Genomic DNA, 12,413 nt, shown 5'->3' on the forward strand with positions numbered 1-12,413 from the left:
GTTCCTCAAGATATCCTGTGGCCACACTAACCTATCCTGGTCTGTGGCTTTCAGTTCTTTAACTCCTAAGACAAGAACCTGGAGAGGAGAAATTGAAGATGAGTTGCTGGGCTGCTCCCACACTGGTGGGCATGGCCTGCCACGGGGAGCTACCATCAGCTCTGGGCCAAGGTCTGTAGCTGGTGCAGTCCCACCCTCCAGGAGAAGCAGTGAATACAGTTTGATCCTGAAATGCTTGTTTCAGGGTCACCATCCTTGACTGACAATGGACAGGTGGGACACTTGGGATGAGATTGGTGTGCACTTCCAGGAGCATAGTCAGGAGAGCAGTGGGCATGGGGGGTGGGGTGCGGTGCCAAACTGCTCTCAGCCCAGGGGACAGCAGTACCTGGGGACAGGAGGGCTGTACAGCCATTTGGTTTCTGTGGACTGCATGTGCCTAGCCTGTGATGTCAGGGTGTGAGAACCTCTGTCAGCCCCAGGTGTGAGTCTGTGAGTGGTGTCTAGCAGGACTATACAGGTGAAGGGCATCCCTTGGTAAGGGCCCACAGCACTGCACATGAGCAAAGGGCTGCGGCGCGCTCCTCCCTTTTATCTGGTGTCAGGATATCCTTGACTAGGTCTTTTCCCACCTTTCCTGGCTCTTTACTCCCTCCCCAAGGCAAGACAGGACGCAGCAACCTCAGCCTCCCCACCTGGCTGCCTTGCATGGCCACGAGGAACTCCTCTGACCTGCCTTGCCTGACAGTGGAATGGGAGACTTCATTTGAAAAGGGTCCTGCCCCACACCTGGGAGGGGACAAGCTGCACAGAGGCCAGGAGTCTGTGCAGAGGCCTTGCTGGGTTTCCCATCCAGTCTATAAGTGGCAGAGCAGGCCCTAATGGTTTGGATGTTAAATGTCCCCTAAAGGCCAGGTACTAAAGTCTTAGTCACCAGCTTGCAGGGCTACTGGAAGGTGGTGGGACCCAGTGGAAGGATGCTGGGTCACTAGGGCATGCCCTTGAAGGGGATATTGGGATCCCAGCCTTCTTCTCTGCTTCCCAGCTGCATGAGGTGAACAGGTTTCTTTTACCATGTGGGTGGCCACAGGGCCAAGTGACCCTGGATTGAAACAACCTCCTCCTCCTCCTCCTCCTCCTCCTCCTCCTCCTCCTCTTCCTCTTCCTTCTTGCACATCTCTGGCCCTTTTAAAAAATATTTTATTTTGAAACAGGGTCTTGCTACGTTGCTTAACACCTCACTAAGTTTTTGAGGCTGGCTTTGAACTAGCAATCCTCCTGCCTCAGCCTCTGGAGCTGCTGGAATTACAGGTGTCCACCACCATGCCCAGCCAACATTTCTTTCTTTAAGTTGATTCACTCATGTATTTTGACATGGTGAGGAAAAACTAACATACTGTTTTAGTGAGGTTTTTTGTTGCTGGGACCAAAAGACCTGATGAGAATAATGTAGAGGGGGGGGAAGTTTATTTGGCTGTTTCAGAGGTCTCAGTCCAAAGGTGGACTTTTGCTCTGATCCTACGTCAGGCAGAACATCATGGTGGAAGGGCTTGGCAGTGGAAAGGGCTCAGGACATGACAATCAGGAAGCAGAGCACTCTGCTCACCAGAGGCAAAACATAAACCCCCCAAATCACACCCCAGTGATCTACTTCTTCCAGTCACATCCTCCCTACCTATAGTTATCACCAAGTTAATCCATGTTAGTGGATTAATCCATCGATTAGGTTAAAGCTCTCATTTCACTTGATCATTTCGCCTCTGAACTTTCTTGCATTGTCTCACACATGAGCTTCTGGGGGACACCTCATCTCTAAACCATAACTCAAACCCTCCTTGTTTGACCACACTTAGAGACAGTAGGCACAGTTATGCCTACAACAGTGAAGTTGCCACAACAACCCAAAGGACGGGGTTCAAGGAGCTTCTGGATGGTTGACCACACCAAATGCAGGTTCCCGGAGAGCAGTGCCCAGAGAGGGCACAGAAGCTTTGAGCCCCTTGGACCCCTGCATCTCTTCCAGCTGCTCAGTCATAAGCAGGGGTAAAGCGATCTGGGGTTTGCAACTGGTGTTCTGAAGGTGCCGTCCAGGGACAGAGTCCACATCTCAACCTGTGGGACCTAATGCTGTCTAAAGGCAGGGTGAGAGGACACCCAGCTGGGGCTTGCTTGCTTGATGATGGTAACAAACTCAACACTTCTGAGGTCACAGAAGCCTTCTGAGTGGACTGCTGCAGTGTGACAGTGCCTAGAGCAGCTCAGGCACTGGTGTACCACCATTCACACTGACCGTTCCCATAGGGACGCAGCCATGCTGGCTTAGAACCCACTCTGATGACCCTACTTTAACTCAATTACCTCAGTGACACTTTATTCTGAGGTACATCCAGGGCCCTGCAAAGCATTTCAGGGGAACACAATCCAAACCTGTAACAGTCTACCCTGTGTCCTCAAAGTCACATACTCACCACAGGCAGATTGCATGCACCATCAGGACCTCCCCCAAAGCCTCAGTCATTCCAGCATTAGCTCTAAATCCAACACCTCCTCCACCTCAAGACCCAAACCAGCAGCCTGGGAGGGAGGGTGGTAGGGTGGGTGAGTGAGAGGGGCTACCTGCCCCCAGGAGAAGTCTCCCTTTGTTTGCCACACACTAAAGAGGGGCCAGCTGCTAGAAGCAGCTACTCACAGGAAGCTCAAACATCTTCTCCAAAAATGTCCTTTAAGAAAACAAAGAGGGAAGCTTGTCAAAGGTTCCGGCTTTCTGAGCCACAAGAGTGAGGCCCTTTGTGCTTTCTAGAATTAAATGCAGCTCTTTGAACCAGAGACTTTTTTTTTTTTTTTTTTTTTTTTTTTTTTAGTGCCATAGCTTTCTTCCAACCCAGGACTGTTTTCGTGAATGGCTCTCAAGAAGCCTGGAGTCCTGTGCCACACAAGCTCTTGGAGCCAGGGAAGGCTGCGGTACTGCTGATGGCCTCTTCCCTGGCCACAGGGCTGGACAGGTGTGGAAGGAGCGGGGGCCAAGCAAACACATTTCTACAGGGACAACTAGAGTGGCCTTGCCCAGTGACTAGGACCAGACTGTGGAAGGGCAGGGCAGGGGAGGAGGGGGAAGAGATGAAGCAAAGGGGCGTAAGGAGGTTCCTGCTAGTGAAGAAAACTTAGGAAGCCAAGGTGCCACAGGAAAGCAAGGGTAGGAAATGAAGAAAAATTGGGCAAACCCACAGGGCAGGGAACAGGAGAGGCGAAGCAAGGAGGAAGGAAGGAGAGAAGAGAGGAGCCCCTCTCCTCCTGGCTTTAGAAGAACAGGCTGGTCCAGCATTGTGAATGTGGGTGCTTCTGAGGGGTTCACCTATCAATCGTGGGTACTGCCCTCTGTGCCATCTTGGACCCACATGCACCCACAGGAGGGCTGGGAAGGGCCAATGGCAGGTGAGGTACCTTCAAAAGGTTGTCCTGAGCTGGGGGCTGGGCTCCAGGGAGCAGCCATGCTGTGTGGTACACACAGGACCCCAGAACAAAGGGAGAGCTGCTGCCATGCTTTGTGAAATGGGTGCTCAGCTCACCACAACAGAGCACCAAAGTCTGCACATCCTCAGCCAGACCTCAAGCCTCCTCCTCTGTTCTGCATTTAACATCCTTGACTGACAGTTCTGGTTCAGCCAGTGCTGGATTGTTAATAGTGGTAGAGAGAGAGAGTGACCACTGCTCTGTAAATAGCTAACCATTTCCCTTCCCTGTGACTTCAATAGTCTTGTAATTTTTTGTGTGTAAAAGTTGCTTTTTAAGCTAACTTCATTATAAGTTTATATATATATATATATATATATATATATATATATGCCTTTATTATATACATGTAGAAATACACACATCTATTTTCTTTTTAAGCTTTACAAGGTAAATTTAGTTACACTAAACTGATGAATAAGTTCCTAATATATCAATATGGAAAAAGCACTTCCTTTTTTTCTTTTGGTACCAGGGATTGGTACCAGGGGCACTTAACCACTGAGCCACATCCTCATCCCTTTTTTCATATTTTATTTACAGACAGGGTCTCACTGAGTTGCTTAGGGCCTCACTAAGTTGCTGAGGCTGGCTTTAAACTTGCCATCCTTCTGTTTCAGCCTTCTGAGCTGCTGGGATTACAGGTGTGCACCACCCACTGTGCCGAGCTGGGAAGAGCACTCTTTGCCCATGGTTTGAAGCATATTTAATTAAACTGACCCTCACTGAAATAAGATTTTGTACAGAGTAACTATGTGCTACATACTGTTCCAGGTATTAGAGACAAGCTCCGTGAAACATGGACTTTATCCAGGAGTTTACACTACAATGGGAGAAAGTGACATTGGCCAAACAACATACAGCAGGCAGTTCCAGGATGGAAAGCATGGGGAGTGCTGAGTGTGTACCACATGGGGCCCAGGCTGAGTCAACTTTGAGCTAAAGTCTGGAGATCTAGGAGGTAAAGTGCAGAAGGGAGGTGGAGTGTCTAGGCAGCAGAAATAACCTCTGCAAAGGTCCTGGGCCACAAGAGTGTGATGCCTTTAGAGGCAATGAAGGCAGGCAGTGTGGCAGCAGGGCCCACACAAGGTTATATGTAAGGTGGTTAAGAGAGGCAGGAATCAACAGTACAGAAATTTAAAAAAAAAAAAAAACACTGGAAGACTGGGGATTTGTTGGGAAGTGGCTCTAAGGAGAGGAAGGGCAGCAGGAACTGACTTGCTTTTAGGAGATCACTGTGATCACCTTTTGGAGAATGGGTGGGCAGAGGGTAAGAGTGAGTGTGAATGCCAGTTGGGAGATGAGTGTAGGAAACTCGGTGAAGTCTGGTAACATAGTTGTGGGAGGTGAGGTTAAAATTCTGTATCTAGTTCCACATGTTGGCACCACTTGTGGTTTCATTACAGAAAAGGAAGGGAAAGGTGGGTGTGTCCTGTGGGTTGCAAAACTGAATGAAATGTTCAAAAGGGGAAAGGGTGTGTGTGTCTAAACCGAGGAACCGTGATTTGATTTGATGGAAAGAATCCCACGTGGGAAGGGGCATCCGGATCATCTTTCAGAGGCCCAATGACTTTCTTCAACATTCTCTGCCAGGTGGCAGAGAGATATCAACCTCCAGAGGCCTGCCTCCACTTTGCAGGGAACCCATGTCCATCTCTCCTTACATATTTCAACTGCAGGTTCAGGTTCTACCTCTTGGAGTTGAAGACAGATCCCCATATGCCATGTTCTCTCAATACCCCACAGATGCCGGGGTTCCCAAGTCCCTTTGTTCCAGGCTGTGTGCACCCCGTTTTGGCTGGGCCAAGCTGAGTCCAGGTACCACCCGTGGAATTCCACATCCTGCATACTATTGCTGGCCCTAACATCACACTGGTCTCACCATACTACTGTCACACTGAGCCTTTATATCACCTATGTCACTTCAGAGCTGGTTCCTAGCCCCATCTTCTTTTTTTTTTTTTTTTAAAAAGGGGGGATATTCCTGGATAAGAAAGACTTTATTTATTTATATTTTTTTAAAAGAGAGGAGAGAGAGAGAGTGAGAGAGGAGAGAGAGAGAGAGAGAGAGAGAGAGAGAGAGAGAGAGAGAGAGAATTTTTAATATATTTTTTTTAGTTCTCAGCGGACACAACTTTGTTGGTATGTGGTGCTGAGGATCGAACCGGGTCGCACGCATACCAGGCGAGCGGCGCTACCGCTTGAGCCACATCCCCAGCCCCCCATCTTCTTAACTGCTGTTGATTTTGGGGGGCCCAAGCAGATTTTATATGTAATCCCCATTTAGTGAATCCTTCTCAAGATCTTTTTAAATTCTCCACCTGCATCATTTAGTGACATCCAAGGCCATTATTACTGAAAAGTAGCCAGAAACATCCAGTGGCACCTTGTCAATTAGGTGGATGTGGGTGGGAGTGGGAAGATTTTTCCTCCTTTATTTCCCCTTCAGTTTTCCAAACAAGGGGTTTGGGGAGAGGGGAAGGATAGCGGGACTATTTATTTTCCATCTCCAATCAATGAAATGTTTGCCACTCCCCACCTGAAGAATCCAAACCTTTCTTTGAAGTCTCACGGGGAAAATCCCTCTAAACTAGCACCTTACAATCTCAACTTTAACTGTTGGGTGCAATCTTCTGAACACCTCTAGACACATTCTGTATCCTCCTGACTGCGGAAGCCACAAATCAGCACTGCTGGAAAAGTCCAGCTTTGTCCCTGCCCAAGCTCAAAAAATTCAATCTATCCGAGCAGTCGCATCCGGTTCTGTGTGGCTCTCCCCAGCGCTTCCAGCTTACAGAAACCAGACAAGGCCCCACGAACCCGCACCCGAGGCATGCAGTGGTCCCTGTGATCTGGTCCGTGTGATTGCAAACACCGTGGCGTTTGCCGCCTAGGTTGTAGTGGACCAGGGAGAGGGAATTTCTGGAAGGGGAATTAAACCCAGGTGAGACATTAAAGAAAAATCTAGATGCGGGCCCTAGGTACAAATGTGCAATGTTTTAAAACAGGACAGGACTGAGGCCATTCTAATCAAAGTCCTGCCCGGATGGGGATGGGATCCCTCTTAGATTCTGCCGGTACTGGTTGATGAAGTAGCTGCGGGGCCAATAAGTAGAAAAAGCAAAACCGTTTCATAAAAGCGTAATGAGGAGCGAGGAAGAGGAGCAAGACGGCATGAGTGGGTTGAAAGGGAGTCGGGAGGAGTACATGAGAGATCCACCTCTTCCCCTCTCTTTTGCCCGAGGTTTGCGGGGCTTGGTTCAACCTGGCGTCCCGGCCCAGAACAAAAGCGGCCGGGGCCACAGCGTGGGGAGGGACGCGAGTCCTCGGTGCGCGGGGTGCGCGGGAGGCGAGCGCTCTGCACCCAGGCAGCAGCGGCTCTCAAGGGTGGCCAGGGGCACCGCCGCGGTCCCCGCCAGCCTCGCGCGGCCTGGGTCCCAAGGTACCGAGGCGCCCTGAGGGTCGCCTCCTCATTTCCCGGCCCGCAGTCCCTGCTCCAGGTGAGGGCGCGGCGGCGCGGTGTCAGTTTACCTGCGCGCAGAGGGTCGTTCGGAGAAGACATGGGAGCAGCGAGAGGGCAGACAAGCGCCCCAGCAGGGTCGGGTGGCCTCCGGGACCCGGAGGAGAGCGACGCTGTGGGGACTGGACGTCCTGCGGTTCCGACGCGCCGGGAGAGGACCTCCACAGCTGTGCGCGCCCCGCTCCCGCTCCTCCTGCTCCTCCTCCACTGCTTCTCCTCCCGGGTCTCCGCGGCTTCTTCCTCGTGCTCACTTCCTGCTCTGGCAATTAGCAAAGCCCCTTTCCCGCGCGTCTCCCGCCCTCCAGCAGAGGCGCGGGGCGGGAGCCGGGCCGCCGGCTGAGGCGCGGGGAGGGGCCTCGGCGCGAGGGGTGCGCTCGGTGCTGCGTTGACGACTCCCGGACGGTCCCGCTGCCGGGCTCGAGCGATCGCAGCACCGGACGGACTGCGAGGGAACCGCTGGTCTTGAAAGTCGGCGGCAGTGGCGCGCGGGTGGCTTTCTTGGCCCTCTTATCGCGCCCTCAGCTGGGACAGCAGAACGCTCCGCTCACAGGCCCGTACTGAGACGCCTGCTGGCGATCAGATATTTAAACAGTTTCCTAATCTTCAGGCCGACTCTGCCGCTGCAAGATGGCACTTGCCAGCGCTTTCTGTCCTGATGTTTTTCTTTGGCATTAGTTTTTGCCTGACCTCCTGGGTTAGTGCTGCACAAAGGAGCTGGAGGAAAACGCCAGACACGCGCTCCCCTGGCCTCTCTGGTAAAAAATAAAATAAAGTAAAAGCGCTTCCGGTTCTCTTAGAAACGCTAAATTAATCGATCTCTTTAAAAATTAGGGTTTACTTTAAATGATTGTATCATTAAGTGATCCCAAATTGGGAGCGTTTAAAATTACTCTATTTTAACCACACTTATCAAGTCCATTCCAGCAAGGTTACAGGCAATTTAAATTTAATAGGAATCGCTGAAAGGTATTAAATAATCTAGGTCTGCCTTCATAAATAAGATCAGAAGCACAAAAAATGGTTTAAAAGCGATAAGAGTTTTTTAGTTTACAATGTCATAGGCAAATTAACACAGATAAGCGACTCTGTCTAAAACCTTAGCTCTGAAAACTGCAGAACTGCAGGTGAACATACCTACCCTTGTGACCAGGAGGTTGCTTTGTGCCTCTCCCCATTTGTTTCGTCGTCCTGAGGCCCATGGCTCCTTATTCTCCGGAGTACGCCATGGAAGAGCTTCGGAGAAGAGGATTGCTGGCTGTGTGTCCACCCGAGTTAATGAAACCTTTCGGGGAAATTTGCTGGTGGGATGATAAACTTCCTCTTGCTTTGCCTTCTGACAGGAAGGGAAATTTTTTAAAAGGGCATTTTCTCTGGGAATCCACTTTGAGGTTTGGTTTGTGGTTCTTTCTGTACTTCACATGAAGTCGGAATTATTTTTGTGGTTTGATAGTCAGGAACCACATATCAAGTTAGGCAGTCTTGTTGGCCCGACTTCAAGTGTGACTCTAATGCTGTCTTGCTTTTCAAAACTCTGCACTAGAAATTATCTTTTTATCACACCATTTTTCATCACAGCAGATAGAAGATGGTATAGAAATGCATCTACATGCTAATGTTTTAGAGGAGGATTAATTGGGTATGTCACTTATCATTCCCTTGTGCCACCTTCCCTTTTTTTTTTTTTTTGGTAGTGGGAATTACAGGAAGGGGTGCTTAACTACTCAACCACATCCCCAGCCCTCTTTATTTTATTTTATTTTTTAAATTTTGAGACAGGGTCTCACTGAGTTACTGAGGCTGGCTTTGAATTCACGATCCCCTGCCTCAGCCTTGGAGCTGCTGGAATTACAGGTGTGTGCCACCTTTTGTGCTTCTTAGCCCCAGGTTTTACCATGTGCTTTGTAAACAATGAAGTGCAATGCAAATGAGAACTATTATTTTTTGCAGTTTACCAAAAAAGTAACTTAAAAATAACTGTCCTTCGCTAAACTTCCCAAAGAGTTCCCTTATAATCCATTTGCTGTCACATTATGGCCTTTGGCTTCTACTTCTGTCACTGCCCAAAAAGTGTTTTTAAACACCATCTTGAAAATAGACATTTTTGACATTTCCTAATAGCATCCCTAAACTCACAAATCTTGGAGTCCTGTGTTAAGTTTCATATTTCCATTGCTTCCTTGATATTTGAGGAACTTCCAATTTTCCTTTTCTAGCAAATGGGACAATCAGACCTGGTAGTCCTGGTGTCATACTGCCAGATTTGACTCAGACCTGTCACTTCACATCTGTGTTAGCTTTAGTAAGAAATCCAAACTCTGAGTCTGAAGAGACTTGCAAGATTGTGAAAACCGGCTGAAATAATGTATCTTTTAAAAGATCTAAACCAGTGCCTGTCACATAGTAGGTACAGACAAACCAGTTTCATTATTTCCTTGGAGTTCAGTCTACTGGGAGAAACTCTTATTACCTTTGTTACAAGAAATGTTACAGTATTTACTACTGTGCTCACATAGAGCATGAACCAGGGCATTGACTGGTGACATTGTTACTACAATGTTTTTAACCCCACCCCATCCCCATAACAAAACTCCAAGCCCTGGTGAAACCAAAATGGGAAGTCCCTTCTCTTAGGCTTGTGATCCAGAGGGATTTGCAAATATTGCTTGGTGATAGAATTGAGAAAGAAACATTCAAACCAGAAGGGAATGTGTTGTGGGAAGGCCTGGGAGAACTGTGGAGGCCATGTGGCTGGGTGGTGACCACCTCAGACCCGCCCTGAGCAGCGGCATCTCAGGCAAGTTCTGAGGCGGTCATTCATGGCTATATGGCTATAGCCTGAGGGGTAGGAAATCCGTCTTGTGTGTTTTTTTTTTTTAAATATTTATTTTTTAGTTGTAGTTGGACATAATATCTTTATTTATTTATTTTTATGTGGTGTTGGGGATTGAACCCAGGGCCTCACCTGTGTTAGATGAGTGCTCTACCGCTGAGCCACAACCCAGCCCCGTATCTTGTGTTTTTTCATAAATACTGACAACTATCAGAAAAGTTATCTCTCAGCCTAGAGAAGGGCGACTTAAAATACGTTCTATTTAATTCACTGTAGAATGTTACTTTATTCATTTCACACCATTTTGGATAATTGTCAAATTTCTGCTCTCTAAAATAAAAACTCTCATTATAGAATCACATATCTCCTTATTTCAAAGGATTTTGTACATTGTGTGTAGATGAGTCCAGCATACTGAGCTTGGCTGTCCCACGGGGTCTGGTTCGAAAGAAAGAGGCTAGAATTGCAAATGGTAATCTTTGAGTCCAGGAACATAGATGATTCCCTAAGCCACAGGATAGGCAGCCATGTGGTACAATGGAGGATCCCCCAAGGATAGTTACCAAGCTCACGTGCCTCCTCATTTTTGGAACAGATGTTTGTTAAATCTTATCCAGGGTGCCATCTTATTATGTCTCAAAGCAGTGGCCAAGTTTTCTTCTGGAGAATCAGGGTTCCACTCAGCCTAGGAGAGTAGGTGGTGGGCCACATCCCCCAACCCCTGACTCTAGGAGGTGACATATTACTCAGTCATGGCCTTTCAGAGTGTTGCCACAGTGAATGATGAGCCAGGGAGATGCAAGGGACCTTTGCAGGGACATGTAGGGTGGGTCCTTAAATAACTAGCACAAGAGCACACCATCGGTGTGGGAGAGAGGAGAAGTAAAAGGGGAGAGCCTTGGCTACAGAAGCCTTGAATGCCAGGCAAGAGCATTGGAAACTAGTTTTTAGACAACAGGAAGTAGGTTTTGAAAATTGGCAGGAGAAAATTGGTGTTTTGGGAAGATTAGTCTGGCAGCTGTGTGTAGGAAGGAACAAAACAAGGAGAGAATGCAGGATGGGAGACTTTACTATACACTGTGCTTTGTTAGAGTGAATTGACATTTTTGTCCAAATGTGCATGAAACTCACATTGGAAAAATGTAAATGTTTTGTTGCCTTTTAAAGTTCATGGTTACACTCCAGTCCACTGCCTTGTTGATTTGCATGTAGGCATTAAGTGATGTGGAGAGGTGTATTCCAAAATGTTAACAGAAGAACTGAATCTTAAATAAGTAAAATATTGCCTGTTTCACTGGTTTGATTTCAGAGGCACAATATTCCATGCATGCATTTAAGCATGAATAATTAGTAAAGGCCCCTGTCCTTGCTTATGCATTCCCCACACACATATATGAGATTAAATCTCTCTTGCCTACTCTCTTGCCCACCTTGAATTGCTTACCCATCAGAGGTATGAACTATTTGATTTCCCACAAAGAGAATGACTGAGTGAGGGTGATTCCCAATACAGTCTTGCTGAACACTCTAGAATGCCCTGGGGTGGAGAGGGGAGAGAAGAGCAGGGATGGGGAGAAAATGGGCAGTGGCTCAGTGGGGGTAAGGGGGACACCTCTATGCTATCTGTCCTTCTGGCTGCCCAGAAGCCCCAACACCACCTGGCAGGTAATCCTATCCTTGAATGATTTCCACGTGCTTCTTAGTGAATTGCCTCTGGACATGGTATTATAGTTTTGGTCCAGATTTTGAGAGGAAAAACATGTTCAAAGAAGTAAACTTTATATATTAAAGCCCAAGGGGCTGGGGGTGCAGCTTAGTGGCAGAGCATTTATCTAATGTGTGAGGCCTTGAGTTGGATCCCCAGCACCACCACAAAACAACAACAAAACCACTGAAAACCAATCAACCCAAGTCAGCTAGGGGAGTTTTTATTTTGCATTTGCTTTTGTTATATGGTTAGAGGAAAAGGCAACCAGAAAGAAAATCCAGTGTTGTCAGTGACTGTGGTCTTGCAGGAGGGCTTCGTTTCCTGTGCTTTGTACCCACAGGATGCAGAACACAGAACTCAGGTGGGTGATTCAGGAGTGACGTCATCAGTCATTAGACAATAGAACTTTTAGATATTAAAACAATAGACTGATGAACCTAGCCTAATTCCATTTTAAGATTGGGAGCCATCTCGTCACAAAGTCATGTAAAGTTAATTTCTGTTTTACTATAAAATACTGAGATTTCTAAACTTGTTTGGAATTCCTGCTTGTGCTCTGAACTCACCCGTGCCTGGCTCCCCCTGACCAGATAACATCCCTCCCTAAAACTTTAGTGGCGCCTCATAAATTCTAATGTTGGGATCTGAATTTATTCCCTACCTTGAAATATCATGCCAGGTAGATCATTAATATGCCATCTGCTCTTGTATTACATTTGTCAGAACACTGTTAGCTGTAAGTTCCCAAGACACCCCCCTTTGTAACTTTTTGTGCTATATAAACCTTTTCTTCCCTGAGAGCTGGGCTGATCTCTAGCCCAGTTTTGGGAGAGACAGTCGCTGAT

General features: G+C 47.8%; 1 protein-coding gene across 2 annotated transcripts in view; it reads right to left on the reverse strand.

Moving 5' to 3' along the window:
- The window catches only part of EDARADD (EDAR associated via death domain), a 52,724-nt gene extending 45,036 nt beyond the window's left edge, over positions 1 to 7,688 (reverse strand). The window contains exon 1 of one of the 2 annotated variants that reach the window (XM_081299907.1): positions 7,042 to 7,688. In XM_081299907.1, the coding sequence (XP_081156033.1) occupies positions 7,042 to 7,072 (31 nt within the window). In that variant the 5' untranslated portion in view covers positions 7,073 to 7,688. The remainder of the gene's footprint in view (positions 1 to 7,041) is intronic. The other variant, XM_081299906.1, reaches the window with a different exon arrangement.
- Between the last annotated feature and the right edge of the window lie 4,725 nt (positions 7,689 to 12,413).

The sequence above is a fragment of the Spermophilus citellus genome (assembly GCF_964194105.1).
Source record: "Spermophilus citellus genome assembly, chromosome: 6".
Classification (NCBI taxonomy): Eukaryota; Metazoa; Chordata; class Mammalia; order Rodentia; family Sciuridae; genus Spermophilus; species Spermophilus citellus.